At 39.1% G+C, this 18,378-nt stretch overlaps 1 protein-coding gene across 1 annotated transcript in view; it reads right to left on the minus strand.

The window, feature by feature from the left end:
- The window catches only part of CUNH1orf21 (chromosome unknown C1orf21 homolog), a 248,807-nt gene that overhangs the window by 20,613 nt on the left and 209,816 nt on the right, over nt 1-18,378 (minus strand). Inside the window, exon 5 of the mRNA XM_008824284.3 lies at nt 5,400-5,460. Within this exon, the coding sequence (XP_008822506.1) occupies nt 5,400-5,460 (61 nt within the window). The remainder of the gene's footprint in view (nt 1-5,399; nt 5,461-18,378) is intronic.

The following is an 18,378-nucleotide window of genomic DNA, read 5'->3' on the forward strand; positions in this document are numbered from 1 at the left end:
GTGTTCTTCTACTGAGCACTGCTCATCTATCAAACAGAAGCATTCTACTTTCTGGAGGCTTCATGTTTTAATGGCACCTGGTATTGCATATGCAAAAGGATGAATTTTAGAGAAGAGAGGAGAAACAGAAATACACAGTTCAAAGGACAGGGGATTATTTGTACAAATCAACTGGGTACATGGCAGATGGAGTAACAGCTTTCTTTTACATATAAATATATTTAGGCTGGGGCATAGCTCAGTAGAAGAACACTTACCCAGCATGCACCATGCATGAAGCCTGGAGTTCAATTACCAGCACCAAAACAAAAAGTACTCAATAGTAGGAACACTGTTGATGTTGAATTTAAAACACTCCTTTATGAAAAGAAGGGTCTTCTATCCAAATGCACGATTAAACTATAAACTTTGTTTTGCTGTGCTAGCCTATCATACTCTATCCTAGATGCAAAAGGAAAAAATATTTTGATGGGAATAAGAACTTCAGTTTTGAATAAAAGAAGATAGAGTTTCAATTATAGAAAGAGATCAGATTATCTTAATGCCTTGTCAAAGTTTATAAATGTTGCTTGAAAACATAGCTTAAAAATTCAGGTTTTGATTTTTCCATTCTATCCCTAACTACAAAGCAAATATTTTTTATTGTCAAAAAAAGCTAGTAAGGAGAAAAGCCAAATAAACAGAAAAAACAAAGATCTTTATCATTATAGTGGAACAAAATATTTCTTTTTATGCTTCTCTTTACCAAAACAAAATGTTATCGGCAAGCTGAACATCTTTTGAACCAATATGTGAAACTTAGTAATTGATCTGAATGAAGTTTTGAATGTCAAGTCATACTTACGCCACTTTGTACTGAAAATAAAACATTACACTTAAAATATTCCTATTCAGCCAGGAAACACTGCAGAATAACATTGAAATTCACTATTCATTTCTATTTTTCACATTGGTGGTATCTGCTGGTCTTTTAATGAGACAAGAGATAATGCATTTATTCTTTCCAGGGTTCACCTTGAAATGGGGTCTAAATCCTGATGTATTAAAGATCTTCACTATCTTGCAATTAAATAACACAATCATAAGGTAGAAATTCAAGAAGAGATGTTCAGATGAAATGGCCACAAAACAAACAAAAAACCACCATGTGAGGGGCCTGGCTTTGAATCTTTTGCATAGTGTACACATGGAAACTAGGAACCTACAAACAGGGGGTGGGGGACTCAATTTGGGAATGGATAGTAGAATGTATGTGAAATGAAAGTAGAGAGGGAACTACTGGGGCCAGAGGAGCTCAGCAGGTAGTGGAGGATGGGGATGGGAAACAGGCCAGGGGATGGTTTAAGCAGAATGAAGTGTGCATGAAGAGGCTACTGGGGAGCCTATGATCTTGCAATCCAAGTAAAAAATGTAATAAGAAGCGAAAGTAGAACATGTGTGGTGTGGACGAGCAGGGGGAATACTGGGAGCAAAGGTTTAATCTGGAACTGGGATGGGAGGAGGTGGGGGAAAGGAAAGATAGGGGGTGGGTTAACCAGAACCAAGGATGCATGAAGAAGCCTTATGAAACCCCACTAATTTGTAAGCCAATTAAAAAATATAATTTTGGAGTCAGCATGATGGTATATGCCTTTAATCCCAGCACTTGGGAGGCAGGGGCAGAGGCAGAGGCAGGCAGATCTCTGAGAGATCTGGGCCAAGTGGTCTACATAGTGAGTTCTAGGCCAGCTGGGGCTACAGGGAGACCCTGTCTCAAAACAATAAATAACCCCCTCCCCCAAATATCTACATTTTTTTAAAAAAGGAATTTGAACGGAAGTACACCATTAACTAGTGAAAAATGCTGCTCCTAGAAGACATGGGTTATTAAATGGAAATCTCAGTACCAGGTACAGGCTACCTCCCTAAGGTCAGAGAACCCCCAGGCAATGCAAGTTATTGCCATTGCTCTTGGTTAATCATCATAATTAGATGGTAAGACCCTACTGTTGAAGACACCACAATACTTTGGTGGCAGGACACAGAGAAATCAGTCTTGAAACTGACCAGAGAACTTTACCAGCTGACTAGCTTTCGTGTGCTGGAAGGTGCTATGCAGGATGCTGGGGGAATAAAGACATCAAGGGTCTTATCTAGCACTGGACTCTGCATGTTAACTATATTAACCTGCCAATCAAGGTGTGTCCACTGGTGCAATAGTGGTAAGACTATTATGGGGGTAACCAGCTGCTTTCTTGATTGAATCTTAGGGCTGCTCCACAGGAGGGAATTTATGCCTAGCACTGTAAACATGGTCAAAACCCATGGCTAGGGAAGTCATACATCCTAGGGGAGAACCTATTGATGGTGTTTTTCTAAATGGTCATGTTGAGAAACTGCCTTCTAAATATTTGTTTATAACCATAGATTTGTGTTCCTCCCAATCTTGGCCAAAGAAACTTCTTATTGCAATGGGTAGTTGTTAATGCAAAGATGCATTACTGTTTGAAGTGCTCAGTCATAGATGAAACAACTATACTGACTCCACCCCAAGGCTCAGAGAAGATCTTGGAAGAAGGGGAGGAAAGAATGTAAGAATCAGAGGATGGGGTGGAGTGCTATAAAATGTCCTCTGGCATGACATAGCTGCTGCACACATGAACTCACATCACCTGTGGTTACTACACAAGATCTGCACAAGGTCAAGCCAGTAAAAATTCTAGCATGGAGGGGACAGAGACTCATGAGCCGCCCCCCCCTCCCCTTGCTGAAGAGCCATTGGCAGTTGATGGCTGTTAGGGGATGAAGAGTCATTTTATTTAGGAGTGTGGGCACAGTGGTTGGCTTCATATCTGTGAGCATGGGGCAGCACTAATTGGATTCAGTGAGTAAATAAATAAATATAAAAGGAAGACAAGAAGCTGGGAAGGAGATGTGATGGGGAGTCCTGGAGAGGGCAAAAGAGGGGCAGATGTGATCAAGATATATTGCATACATGTATGAAGTTTTCAAAGAATAAAAAACATTCTTTCAAATTAACAAACTACTCCCCAATCTAAAAAAGGGTGTGGGGGGGGAAGCCTAGAGAGATAGCTCAGTCCATAAAGTGCTTTACTCGTAAGCACGAGGAACTAAGTTCCATCAATAGAACTCACGTAAAAAGTCAGGCATGGTGGTGTACGATTGTAATTCCAGTACTGGGGAGGTAGAGGCAGGTGGATCCCTAGAGCACATCAGCAGCAAGGTAAGCCTAATTAGGTCTCACTTAAAGATCCTGTCTTAAAAATCAAGGCAGATGGCTCCTGAGGAATGACACCTGAGGTTGACCTCTGGCTTCCACATAAACATATGTGCATGCAAATCGTAACTCACATGTACACCTGCACACACACATACACATATGGACACCCAAAAAGTTAAAAAAAAAAAAAGTTAAAATAAAAACTGAAAATAGGCTTTTAATGTTTTAACCATAGTTTGGTATGTTCTGAATTTACTCTTCTTTAGAATAATGTTCATAAATTCTTCTTTAGAATAATGTTCATAAATTATAATACCAGATTTGTAAAGTAACATCATTGTCATATTCCATGTCATTCAGAACATGTGACACTTTGAAATTAGGTCAATACTTACATTTCAACTTGTGTTTTACTGTCAGTGTAAATCCGTACTATGCTGGACAGCTTTAGTTGTCAACTTGACACACCTGGGTAGAGGGAGCCTCAACTGGGGAATTTCCTTCATTGGACTGGCCTGTGGCCATGTCTATGGGGTATTTTCTTGATTTTTGAGTGATATGGGAGGGCCCAGCCCACTGTGGGGGTTGGGGGGTGCCACCCCTGGGCAGGTGGTCCTGTATTGTATAAGAAAGAGGTTGAACATGAGCCAGGGAGCAAGCCAGCAAGCAACATTCTTCCATGTTCCTGCCCTGAGTTCCTACCTTGGGCTCCCACAGTTCTCAGTGATGAACTGTGGGAATTGGTCAGAATGTTTTGTCACAGCAATTGAAAGCAAACTAGAACACCTACATTGCTAGAGAGGCAACATGGAGACTGTTTCCAAAGACAGCTGGATCTGTGGAATTCCATCCTGACCATTACAGTCATCTCCTTTATTTGCCAGAGATAGGTTCCTAAGACTCCCATTAGACTCCTGAAGCTGAGGACAGTATCAAATTCTATATATTGTTTTCCTGCATATAGCTATGTGTCCTGTAATGAGGAAAGTACATATTGCACCAGTAAGCAATTTTGTTGTGCAATTGTCAGAGAGAGTATATCCACAGACCTGGATGGTACAGGTCAGCTACCTAATGTGGCCTCTGGAGGCACTCAAGAAGCATGATACTTATGTTGATGTAGCATGGCCACTTTAACTTATAGTCAATTTATTTTTGGTTAAAAGTGGAAGGAATACATTTTAAAATTGCCACAAGTCATATAGTAAGCATAGAAATCAGTAGCATAGTCATTTATTATCAAGTATCATGTACATACTTGCATGTGCTATCCTTTCATGTAACTGGCAGTGGAGTATATTTATTTATGGCAGCATTGCCACAGACACATAAGCAATGTTGTGATATAACATTAGCACAGTCACAAGAGCACTAGGTGATGGGAGTTTTCAGCTCTGTTAATAGTTTCAGGTAGCCACTCTCATACACACAGACTGACTGGACCACTATTAGGTAGTGTTTGACTATATATAGATACATATATGTTTATGATAAAGTCTAATGTACAAATTTGGCATGGTAAGATAGTAGTGACACAAATGAATAATTATGACACTATGAGTTATGAATTATTAGTAAATTGTTCCATTTAATATTTTTGGACTTCTTCTATGAGTAGGTGAAACTGTAGAGAGTGGTGCTGCAGATAAGGTGGGAGTGCTACACTGGATGGGCAACTGTGGGTAGGTTACTTAAGCATTCTAAGTTCTAGCAAAATGCAGATAATAGCCATCTTTATTAACTATAATAGCACTGTGCAGGTTAAGTCTGCAGGCAAATGAACCATCACCCAGAGGTGGGTACTAATGGAAACAGTTTGTGAAGAACTCAGTAAGGTGTCAAGCACACATAGGCACTTGGTAGACTTTTGCAGGCAGCAGCCTTCCTTGCAGTTGAAGTTAAAGCTCAGCATCAGGGATACACAGTGATATGAACACACTGTCTAGGCAAAGACTGTTCACTGGTTTCTACCTGACTTGACACACTTTAGCAAGTGAGAGCAGCCTAAGATCTTGGGAGACTCTATTGCATCATCTTTATATGCACTCTTTTTTGTTTTAGCTTTTTGTCCAACTCCTCACTAAAAGATTTAGAACACAGAGATAAGGATACTGTTATCCTAACTTGTAATTAGCATTTTAATCTTGAAATAATGTAGTCAATTTATTTGACTTCTTACCTTTTCAATTTTTTCATCCAGCATTCTGAAGAATTCTTGTTGGCTTTCAGAGATGTGCATGCTGGAAAACAAAGAATTGTTAAGTGCATATTCCAATGCTTTCTTGAACCTAACCCCCTCAAGTGAAAACTCTGGGGGCAACAGTTGTTTATTACAGACTTTTCCACTGAAATACTCCAAAGTTACATTTAGAATAATTGACCGGCTCTTTTAGGACCACCGTGGACCTCCAGATCCAGGAGTTCCTAGACCTGCCTTCGTAAGTCTCCTTTCCCCTATCTATCCATACCAAGAAACACCACCAATGACACTGGTCTAGATGCCTAGGTCTCTCATTAAAAAAAACCCCACAAAGAACATGAATAACCAAGACAATACGTCTGTTACAGAAATTAGCACTTGCATTGTAATGTTTCCTGAGAATGGCAACCTAGCGAATGCACAAGACAATGATTTCAGAATAGCAATTATAAATGTTCCAGGAACTCAGAGAGGATATGAATAAAAGACTGATTGAAGACCATAAATACACAGTTGAATGAAATAATTAAAACAATTCAAAACATAAAATTAGAGTTCAATAGAGATAGAATCACTGAAGAAAAGTCAAACTGAAATCAAACTTGAAATAAAAAACTCAGAGACTCAAACAAAAAACCTAGAGGAAAGCAACACAAAGGAAGTGGCGGAAACGGAACAGATCTTGAAGACAAGCTTGGAGAAATGGATCGTTCAATCAGAGAAAATGTCAAATATAAAAAAAGCCAGGAAAGGAACATGCAAGACCTCTGGGACACTGTGAAAAGACCAAACCTATGAATCATAGGCATAAAAAAGAAGAAATGCAGGTCAAAGCACAGAAAATAGTTTTAATAAAATCATAGAAGGAATTTCCCAAATCTAGGGGAAAAGATATCTACCAACGTACAAGAGGCATACAGAACACCAAATAGACAGGACCTAAAAAACAAACTGTCAGCTTCATGTAAGACTTGAAACTCCATGTGTACAGAACAAAGAAAAGATATTGAAAGCTATGAGAGAAAGGGAACAAGCTATATGTAAGGGCAGGCCCATTAGAATGACAGCTGACTTTTCAATAGAGACTATGAAAGCCAAAGGGCTTCAACCAATGCCATACAAGCTATGTAAGAGCACAGATTTCAGCCCTGACTACTATAACCAGCAAAACTATCAGTTGTAATTGAAGGAGAAAGAAAACCTTTCCATGATAAAAACAGATTCAAGGAATTTACATCTACATAACCAGCTTTACAGGGAATACCTGATGGAATACTTTAGTTTGAAGAGAAGATTAAACACTCTCAAGAGGGCATAAAGAATAAACAAATTATCCCAGAACAGTGAACCAAAAGAAGTCTAAGAAAAGGTGTAGCTATTCTAATATCCAACAGAATAGACTTCAAAGTAAAACTAGTCAGAAGAGACAGGGAAAGGTCATTGCATACTCATTAAAGGAAAAAATCCACTAGGAAGATACTATAATATCTTCTAAACATATATGCACCACACAGGGGCACCCAATTTCCTAACATTATTAGATCTAAAAATCACACATTGACTCCAACACAGTGATAGTGGGTGATTTCAATACCCTATTGTCACCAATAGATAGGTCAATCAGACAAAAACTAAACACAGAAATGACACCATAAATCAAATGGACCTAACAGACCTCTAGAGAACAGTCTATCCAAATCTCAAAGAATGTACTTTCTTCTCAGCAGCCCATGGTACTTTCTCCAAAATTGACCATATATTAGTACATAAAGCAAGTCTCCACAAATTTAGGAACATTGAAATATCATCCTGTATTCTGACCAAAAAGGAATAAAGCTAGATACCAACAACAATAAAAATGGGAAAAAGGGTACAAACTCATGAAAATTAAACAACACACTACTGAATGAAATTTGGATCAAGGGAGAAATCAAGAAGGAAATGTAAAAATCCTAGAATTGAATGAAAATGAAAACACAACATACCAAAACGTTTGACACAATGAAGGCAATCCTAAGAAGAAAATTTATAGTATTAAGTGCCTATAACAGAAAACCACACGTAAACAAATTAATGATTTATCTGAAGGCCTTGGAAAACCAAAAACAAACAACATCTAAAAAGAGTAGACAGAAAGAGATAAATAAAATCAAGACCAAAATTAATGGACTAGAAACAAAGAAAACAAAGAATTGGTGAAATGAAGAGATGGTTCTTTGAAAAGATCAACAAGAGTGGTTTAGCCAGATTAGCCAAAAGAAAGAGAGAGGACCCTAAATTAACAAAGTCAGAGATGTAAAGGGAAACATTACAACAGACCCTGAGGAAATTCAAAAATCCATAAAGACATATTTTAAAACTCTATATTCTACTAAACTAGAAAATCTAAAAGAAATTGATGAATTTGTAGATATTTAAAGCCTATCAAAGTTAATTCAAAATGATTTAAATAATTTAAACAGACTCATAGCAACCAATGACATAGATTCAGTAATTAAAAAAATCTCCCAACTAAGAAGACAACCAGACGGATAAAGCCAGAGCCAAATTCTACCAAACCTTCAATGAACTAAAACCAGTACTCTTCAAATTAATCCATAAAATAGAAAATGAAGGAACCCCCTTCCAATTCTTTCTATGAAGCCAGTACTACTCTAATACTAAAACCAGACAAAGAAAAAAAGAACAACAAAAGAAACAAAAAAAGAAAATTATAGACCAGTCTTTCTGATGAACATAGAAGCAAAAATTCTCAATAAAATACTTGCAAACTGAATGCAAGAATATGTAAAAAGATTATCTACCATGATCAAATTGGCTTCATCACAGGGATGAAGGGACAGTTCAACTTATATAAATCAATAAATGTAATTCGCCACATAAAACATACTTGAGGACAAAAATCACATGACCATCTCACTGGCTGCAGAAAAGGCCTTTGACAAAATCCAACATCCATTCATGATAAAAGTCATGGAGAACCTATGTGTACAGGGGACATATCTCAACATAAAAGGCAATATACCACAAGCCCATAGCTAGTATCATACTGAATAGAGAAAAACTGAAGGCATTCCCGCTGAAATCAGGAACAAGACAAGGACGCCCTCTCTCTCCATTCCTATTCAGTATAATACTTAAAGTCTTAGCTACAGCAATAAAACAAATGAAGGAGCTAAAGAAGAAAGGAAGAAGTCAAAGTATCCTTATTTGCAGATTATAGGATTTTTATACATAAAGACTACACCAGAAAACTCCTAGAGGTGATAAATACATTCATCAAAGTAGCAAGTTATAAAATTAACACCCCCAAATCAGTAGCCTTCCTGTATACCACCAAAAAACATACCGAGAAAGAAATCAGGGAAGCCATCCCATTCATGATAACCTCAAAATTGATAAAGTTATCTTGGAATAAATCTAACCAAAGAAGTGAAGGATTGTATAATAAAAATTTTTAAACACTGAAGAAAGAAATTAAAGAAGATACCAGAAGACAGAAAGACCTTTCATGCTCATAGATTGGTAGGATTCATATTGTGAAAATAGCCATCCTATCAAAAATAATCTACAAATTCATTGCAATACCCATTAAAATTCCAACACAATTCTTCACAGAAATTGAAAAAGTAGTCTCAGATCTCATATGGAAACACACACACACACACACACACACACACACACACACACAAAACCCCAGAATAGTCAAAGTAACCCTGAACAATAAAAGAACTGCTGGAGGCATTACCATCCCTGATCTCAAATTGTATCACAGAGTTATAGTAATAAAAACAGCATGGTACTGGCATAAAAACAAACACATTGACCAGTGGAATAGAACTGAGGACCCAGATTTGAATCCACGCATTTAGAGCCACCTGATTTTTGACAAAGGAGCCACAAACACACTGGACAAAAGACAGCATGTTCAACAAATGGTGCTTTTCACACTGGAGAGCAACATGTAGGAGAATGAAACAAATACCATTTGCAGGTAAATGGATGCACTAAACTCAACTCCAAATGGATCAAGGACCTCAACAAAAGACTAGATGCCCAGAATCAGACAGAGGAAAAAATAGGGAATATACTGGAACTTACAGGTACAGAAAAGGACTTTTGGAACAGGACTCCTAAAGTGCAAGCATTAAGCCCAACAACTGACAAAAAGCTTCTGTACAATGGACACTATCATTTGTGTGAAGAGGTAGCCTACAGAATGGAACAACATCTTTACCAGCTATATGTCTTGTCAGAGGGTTAGTATCTAGAATATCTAAAGAATTTAAAAAACTAAACGCCAAAAACAAAACAAACAACCCCCCCCCAAACAAGAACAACAACAAAACCAACCCAATTAAAAATTGGGGCAAAAAGATGAAGAGAGAGTTCTCTGAAGATGAAATACAAATACTTAAAAACGTTCAATATTTTTAGTCATCATTGCAAACTAAAACCACTTTGAGATTTTTTTCTTACCCAAGTCAGAATGACTAAGATCCAAAAAACAAACAATGACCAAAGCTGATGAGATGTGGAGAAAGGGGAATTCTTATGCTCTGCTGGTGGGAGTGCAGACTGGTGCAGTCACTACGAAAATCAATGTGAAGGTTTTTCAAAAAGCTCGAAATTAATCTACCATGTGGCTCACACATTCCATATAGTCCAAAGTCTCTATATCCTCCTACAGAAATACCTGCTTATTCATGTTCATTGCTACCCTTTTCATAATGCCCAGGAACTGGAAACAATCTAGATGTCCATCAACTGATGAATGAATAATGAAGGTGTAAAACATATACATATGTAGAATATTATTCAGCTCTTAAAAAACAAAATTAGGAAATCTGCAGGTAAATGAACGGAACCGGAAATAATCATCCTGAGTGAGCTAACCCAGGCCCAGCAAGACAAACATCACATGTTCTCTTTCATAGCTGGATGCTAGCTTTGAACGCTTAGATATTCATGTTTCAATTTGAAAATCCAGAGGTCAAGAAACTAAAAAGAGGTAGAATGCGAATGCAATAATATTAAAGGGGAAAGTGGAATATTAGCGTAGGAAGGGTTGACGAGGGTGGGGAAATGGAGGATAGGGCAGAGGAGGGAGTATGGGGAGGGATAACCAACACTAAAGGCCACTAGAAAAAAGTCATATGGAAACCACTATAGAAGCTAATTAAAGTACATACATATACATTACAAAAAGAGAACAAAAGGAGTTCCTTTATAACAGGGGGACGCTGCCCCTACTGGACACCATAGGCTTGCAAGGCAGAAGCCCAATGCCAGGAGTGTTCTTCTTTTGAAGCTGTTGACCAGGCCTCCCATAGACCCTCAAACAATTGCCTCTGCACTTGGTTACTCACCACAACCTTCACAATAAGACCCTATTGCTGAAGACATTATTACATTCCTGAACTGTAGAACAAACAAGGGGAAATCAAGCTGGTACTGACTTTAAAGTCTCATCTCGACTAGCTAGCTTTCAAAGTGCTGGAAGGTGCTGTGCAAGCTATATGAAGAGAACATTTAGCATGAACCTTACCCAACTGTGAATCCTGTGAGCTACAACAACAACTACCCTGGAAGATATACCCACTGGTGCAATAGTTGTAGGAATATTATAGGAGTAACTAACTATTTTCTAATTGGATTTAAGGTCTGCTTCATAAGATGGAGCCCATACCTGACACAGATATCAGGTTTAGAAGTCTGAGGCTAGACAGGTCACTGGCCATGGGAGAAAGTCCAATACAAGAATTCTTCTAAGTAGACATAGTATTAAACTGATTTCTAATGACTTATTGTTATACCTATAGATTAATATATCGCTCAACTCTCAGCAGAAAAGATTCCTTATACAGCAGATAGTGATTAACAAAAACTACAACTAGCCAACGCGCAGAGATTAACAGGCTGCAGATTGCTTATCCTTGAATAGGACTCCTATATCAAACTTTTACCTCCCAAGGCTCAGGGATCATTGCAGAAGGGAGGGTGGAAGACTGTAAGACCACAGGAGGTGGATGACCACAAGGAAACAGTTTTCCAGACAGCTGGCCAGTTACGTGCATGAACTCACAGCAATGCTGACAGCATGCTCAAGGCAGACATAATCCTGTATAGACATGGGGAAGTAGGTAAGAAACCGCAGCCCTACCTGAACTGCTGGCAACTGGTCACTGCTGGGAAGGGGAGATTCAGTCTCATTTAAGGGCAAAAGTCTTAGTAGGTTGACCAGGCTCGAGTGGATGAACCCACGCAAAGGGTATTCGGGGATGCAAACCTGACTCTATAGGACTTTACATATATATTAGAGTATAAAATTTTGATGGGGGTTTGAAAGAGGGGTGTAAACATGGGAGGAGATCTAAATATGATCAAAATATATGTATAAAATTCACAAAAATTAAAAAAGAATAATTGTCATTGCAGTGATCTAGCAAATGCATTCCAAAAGTCTATCAGTGCTCATGACTTAATGAATACAACTTCCTTTCAATGCAGAGGAATTATTCATAACATTACTGGGAGGGCTCTGCTTTTTTTTTCCTCTTCAGGAATCTATTTGTGATTTAATTTTTAAAAAATTTTTATTTTATGTGTATGAGTATTTTGCTTGCATGTAGATAAGTGCACTCATGCATACAATGCCTGCAAGGGGCAGAAGAAGGCATCAGATTTCCTGGAACTGGAGTTACAGACAGTTGTTAGCCACCATGTGGGTGCTAGGAACCAAACCTGCATCCTCTGCAAGAGAAGCCAGTGCTCTTAATCAATGAACTATCTCTCTAGTCCCCACATTTGTGATTTTAAAAGAAATAAAGCAATGGCAAGCAAAGTGTTTTATGTTTCTGCCCAATGTGTTTCATAAACCAAATATTCTCCTAGTTGTATTGAAACATGAGTCTTACAGGGGTTGTGGCATTGGATGATACCAGCTGTTTCTATGACTGTGATCTGGAGACAACTAACCAGAGCATAGAGCCATGGCCTGGCACTGCCCCTGATCAGTTTCTACACCTTTTAGGAACTGAAATTCTACTGAAATGTGGTAGCAAGCTAAGTAATACATTTGAGTAGCCCTTGTCCTGAGTGTTTCCTTGTCCTGTGCCATTTAACCTGCTTAGTTAGATGGCTGGCACTGTTGATGGGGACAGCATATAGGAAGGCAGGAAAAGGGGAGAATCACAGAAGGGAAAGGGGTGGTAGAATGGGCCTCAGTGGTAATGTGGTCCTAAATCTTTCTTTCAGGCTAGGTGTGGGGAGAAGCCCATTTGATGTACCCTTTATCATGATGCCTGCCACATTAGCGGTCACAGGAAGGCACAAGTGTCCTGAAACTCTGCAGGCCTTCCATGAGTGAGATTCAGCAGAGGTTTTCCTCAGGTGTAAGACCCAGACTTAAAACTCTATGAGCACATGACATCAACTGTGGTACAAAAGGAAAACAATGCAGATCTGTGACACCACTAATCAGTTCACAGTTTACACAGCACTTTCACACATATGCAGTTTTACCATCCTTTATGAAATAGCTCAAATAAGGGAAATGCTCTATTTGAGAATTGGTCCCTCTCTCTTATGCAGGTTTGAAAGGCAGGGCAAAAATCTGGGAGGAAGAGAATACAGTAAACAGTCTTCTCTTGCAGAATTTTGAGGAATTTTGAGTCATTGTGTGCACTGAGTTTTCCCAGACTCCTGGTTTTACTTGCTTAAGTACCAGAACACGTTGTTTATTTGAGATACTCTAGAGGCAAACCTTTCCAAACTGCACACTCTTAAGAGAGGGTCCATCACAAACATCTGCTAGCATTCCTTTGCAGACTAGGATCTATTTCTGTGGTCTTAAGTAACAATACTCTGGCAATACTGTGATACCCAGGGCTGCTAGTGTGGGCAGGGCCGACTGGCTGCCATTAAAACTGCCTGTAACCCTAGAGCTTTAGTTCTTTGTCTGATCCTTTCATTGTTTTTGTAGGAGTGGCCTTGTTTCTCCCTCAGCTTTTCTCCCAGACTCTATTCTACTCCAGGCTTGGAAACAGCACAGCTAAGGTTGTCAGTTGTGTCTGCAGTGAATGCAAGAGGCTGTGAGATTTCCTGAAGGTGCATCCATGTTGGCTGCATGGGCATGCTTTGGTCCTTGCTCCTGGCCAAACTTTCTCCTTTTCAGTGAGAAAAGGCTTTAGGATACAGGAATACATCCTCACATAGACAACAAGAGAGGCAGATTATGTTTGTGTAGCTGCCTTAAGAATTTCCAGAAACCTCATCAAAATGCATATTTAGTCTTTGGAGTTCATGGTGCAAAGTTTCTGGTTGCAGTTCTTAGCAACATAGTACTTTGTGTGTAACAGGAAAACAATAAATATTTGTTAATTAACTCAGAGTGCTATTTAAATTCATGTGATTTAGAGGCAGTGTGGTCTGTCAGTATGGGGCAGGTAAGGCACTGCAGGTTCCTCTTCTTCATAAACCAGCAACTGGCCTCTGAAGTCCCTTCTACCGCTAACAGTCTATAGTCGTTACTAGCTTCCATTTGTTCTTTTATTTAACGATCACAACATGAACTGACCAATTAGCAGTTGTACCTATGCACAGCAGAGGAACAAGAGGGGATATAGTCATTCTGCAAGTGTGTCTGCCATCTCTGTGGTCACAGTGAACTTATCGCAGGTTCAAGGGTCTGTATCAGGAACTTGAGACTTAAAGTGAAGGTCGTTGTATGGAGTGGATGTGGAGATGCAAACACAAAAACCTCAGTGGTTTCAATTTTGCATTGTTCCACTGATAGAGAAATGCTGCCCGCTGCCTGCCTGCCTTGCCTCTGTTGGGAGCCTATCAAGCAGAGTCACATACTAGGCATATTTCCTCTCTTGCTCCCTTGAGATACAGCATACTCACTGCTCTGGATGGAGCCAATGAATGGAAGGGAGGTTTGTTACTATCAAAGTCTCAAAGAGATAAACTTTCAGATAAATGCTGCTGTCACAGGGAGTGTGGTGTACCCCATCAGAGGAGCTCAGTCTAGGCCACAGTTACCTGTTGTGTCTATCATCACATTTTTAGTGTGGTAGGCAAGAAGGCTTACTCTGTTACTCTCCATGGGTTCATTCTGGAGGAAAGAAATTTCTTCAACAGATAGAAATAAACTTTCCCTATCAGCTAATTCTTGTCTGGATAAACATTGACCCTCCCTCCCCGACCACATAGAAATCCCATTGATGCAGGAGCATTAATTATTAGTGTTTACCTTCAAGAATACAAACTTCACTGCGACAACTGGGTTGGAACTTCATTCTAAAGGTCTTCTTTTCCTCATGCACAAGTAGATGACTGTGAGTGGGGTGGAGAGAGAGGGAAAGCCTGCTGGCTTCCCTGTGTCTGACAAGTTTGTACAGTATGATTAGCTTACACATTGGCGCCTGCTTTAACAAAGCTTAATAATGTTGGTAAACCCCATTTCTTTCTAATACCTATAGCTCAACTTTGTGAAACTCAACGAATATTCCAGTCTGTAGGGTCATCCTGCACCCCCAAAGCCTCTTCTTTCCATTACTTCTTGACTTCATGAGACTAGGAATGATTATATAGAATTTGAATGCAATGTAATCAAATTAAGGAATTATAGACAGAATGGGCTTCAGAAGCAAAGACCACATGGATTTCCTTTCTAGTGACTTAAAAGTTTCCAAATAACGAAAACTTAAGACACAAAAATATAAGGAGATATTATGGCTGGGATCTGTTCTGACTCTCCGAAGCTCATGTGTGGAAGGCTTAGTCCCCAGTACAGCAGTGCTCAGAGGTAGGGTCTCTGGGAGGTGATTGAATCATTAAGCTCATCCGTTGGTTAACTTGTTGACACAGTCACAGTTTAATGGGTCACTGAGAGATGGTGGAAACTTCAGATGTAGGGCTTAGTTGGAGGATACAGACCACTGGGGGCCTGCTCTTGAAGGATGTGTTTTGTCTCTGGTCCTTTACGTATTCTATCTCTGTCTCTGTCTCTGTCTCTCTCTTACTTTTCTCTTCTTTCCTGACTACAATGAGATAAGCAACTTTGCAAGATGTTTTGTGTCATCAAAGGCCCAGAAACAACAGAACAAAGTGATTATGGTTTAAAACCTCTGAAACCATGAGCCCCAACCAATCTTTCTTTAGGTTGATCTTTTTGGGTGTTTTGTTACAGCAATGGAAAGCTGATTTACACACGAGGTGAAGCACTACCTCCCCAATGCTTTACCCCAGAAGGCAGAATGTGCCACCCAAAATATATGACTATGGCATATTGATTATTTTGAACTACATGCATTAGAAAAAAATAGGTTCATTAAGACAGGGCAGACCAATACTTCTCCATTTAGTATCTCCTATAACTTGGACATAAAGGGCACATTTAAAAATATTTTATTATTTTTATTTTTATGTGTATGAGTGTATTGCCTGCATGTATATAAGTGCACCCATGTTGTGTTGTACAATGCCTGTGGAAGTCAGAAGAGGTGTCGGATCCCCTGGAACTGGAGTTAAGGATGGTTGTTAGCCACAGTGTTGGTGCTGGGAACCAAAACAGGGTCCTCTGTAAGAGAAGCCAGTGCTCTTAACCACTGAGCCAGCTCTCCAGCTCATACATTAAAAGAATAAAAATAAAAAGCCTAATTTCAGAGTACTTGGATGGAAATGTGGTATGGCTGTGTTAACAGATATCTCATGGTCACTAGAGACAAAGTGCATAACAGTGATTAGCAGTGAAGCTGTCCTCCTCCTGTCTAGAGAGGGCCTGGTCATAGACCAGCATTTGTCTCAAAGGAGGAAAAAGCAGCTGTATCCTTACTCCTACACTGTGGACAGTAAGTGGTTCTGTAAGTGTTCAGTTTTCTGTGAAGTGAACAATACATCTCAGAGCTGTCAGCCATGCCCTGAGCAGTCCCAACTGCTATAACATGGGCCATAGCCCCAGAAACCCACAGACGCTGAACCAGGAATAGGTGTCTGTGAAGTGGATCATTTTTGTCTTCTAAGAAGGCCCACAGATAACAGTCTCTTCTGCTTATGATCATAAGGAGACCATCAAACTTGTCTCAGGTGGAGATGACTATGTCAAATATGCTTGTGACTTTGGTATGAACTGGGAGTCACCTGGACTTAGGTGGAATAACACAATGGAGCTTTATAGCCTCTGGTCTATCACAACAGACACCAGAAAGATACAGAACATTATAAGGGAATACTTTAAAAACCTATATGCTACTAAATTTGAAAATCTATAAGAAATGGACGGATATCTAAAGGGATGGGGAACACCAAAACTAAACCAAGGAGAGATTAACAGCTTAAACAGACCCATAACTGGAATAACACAATGGAGCTTTATAGCCTCTGGTCTATCACAACAGACACCAGAAAGATACAGAACATTATAAGGGAATACTTTAAAAACCTATATGCTACTAAATTTGAAAATCTATAAGAAATGGACGGATATCTAAAGGGATGGGGAACACCAAAACTAAACCAAGGAGAGATTAACAGCTTAAACAGACCCATAACACAAAAAGAAAAAAGAAATTCTCAGATAAGATACAACCAAAAAAGAAAACTACAGACCCATATCCTTAATGAACATAGATGCAAAAATTCTCAACAAAATACTTTCAAACCACATACAGACAAACACATCAAACATCAAAAAGATCATCCACCATGATCAAGTCGGCTTTATCCCAGAGATGGAGGGATGGTTCACTGTATGTAAGTCAATAAATGTCATAAATCATATGAATGGATTCAAAGACAAGAACATGATCATCTCAATAGATGCAGAGAAGGCCTTTGACAAAATTCAACATGAATTTATGTTCAAAGTCCTAGAGGGAATTGGACTGGAGGGAAAATACCTCAACATAATTATTTCCATCTACAACAAACCCGCAGCCAACATCATTCTAAATGGAGAAACACTGGTAGCATTACCACTGAAATCAGGAAGCCAGCAAGGCTATCCACTATCTCTACTTCTCTTTAACATTGTGCTTGAAACTCTTGCAAGAGCAATAAGACAAGAAAAGGAAATTAAAGGAGTAATAATTGGAAGAGATCAAATTGTCCCTTTTTGCAGATGATATGATATTATACCTTAGAGAAGCCAAAAATTTCACCAGAAAACTCCTAGAAATTATTAATACATTCAGTTAAAGGCAGGTTACAAAGACATTAAAGAAGACCTCTACAATGAAAATTTTAAATCTTTAAAGAAAGAGATTGAGGAAGACACCAGAAGATGGAAGGACCTCCCATGCTCATGGATTAGAAGAAACAATATTGTGAAAATGACCATCCTACCAAAAGCCATTTATACATTCAATGCAATGCCAGTAAAATCCCCATGACATTCTTCACAGAGTTGGAAAAAAAATCATAAGATTCATATGGAAGCAGAAAAGACATCGGATAGACAAAGCAACCCTGAGCACTAAGAGCAATGCTGGGGGGATTACTATACCAGATTTTAAGCTGTATTACAGAGCTATAGTCATAAAAACAACATGGTACTGGCACAAAAATAGACCCACAGATCAGTGGAACAAAACTGAAGACCCAAATGGGAGTACACTCAATTTCAGCCACCTGATATTTGACAAAGGGGCCAAGAATATTCACTGGAGGAAAGACAGCATGTTCAGCAAATGGTGCTGGCAAAACTGGATCTCCGCCTGTAGAAGAATGAAACTAAACCCCTATCTTTCACCTTGCACAAAAGTCAACTCCAAATGGATCAAAGACCTCAATGTGAAGCCTGAAACACTGAAATTGTTAGAAGGAAACATTGGCAATAACCTACAAGATAGGTGTAGGAAAGGATTTTCTAATCTGGACATCAATTGCTCAGGAAACAAGGGCAAGAATTAACAAATGGGACCTCATTAAACTAAACAGCTTCTTTACATCAAAG

Source organism: Nannospalax galili, unplaced genomic scaffold, assembly GCF_000622305.1.
Source record: "Nannospalax galili isolate Female #2095 unplaced genomic scaffold, S.galili_v1.0 scaffold227, whole genome shotgun sequence".
NCBI classification, from domain to species: domain Eukaryota; kingdom Metazoa; phylum Chordata; class Mammalia; order Rodentia; family Spalacidae; genus Nannospalax; species Nannospalax galili.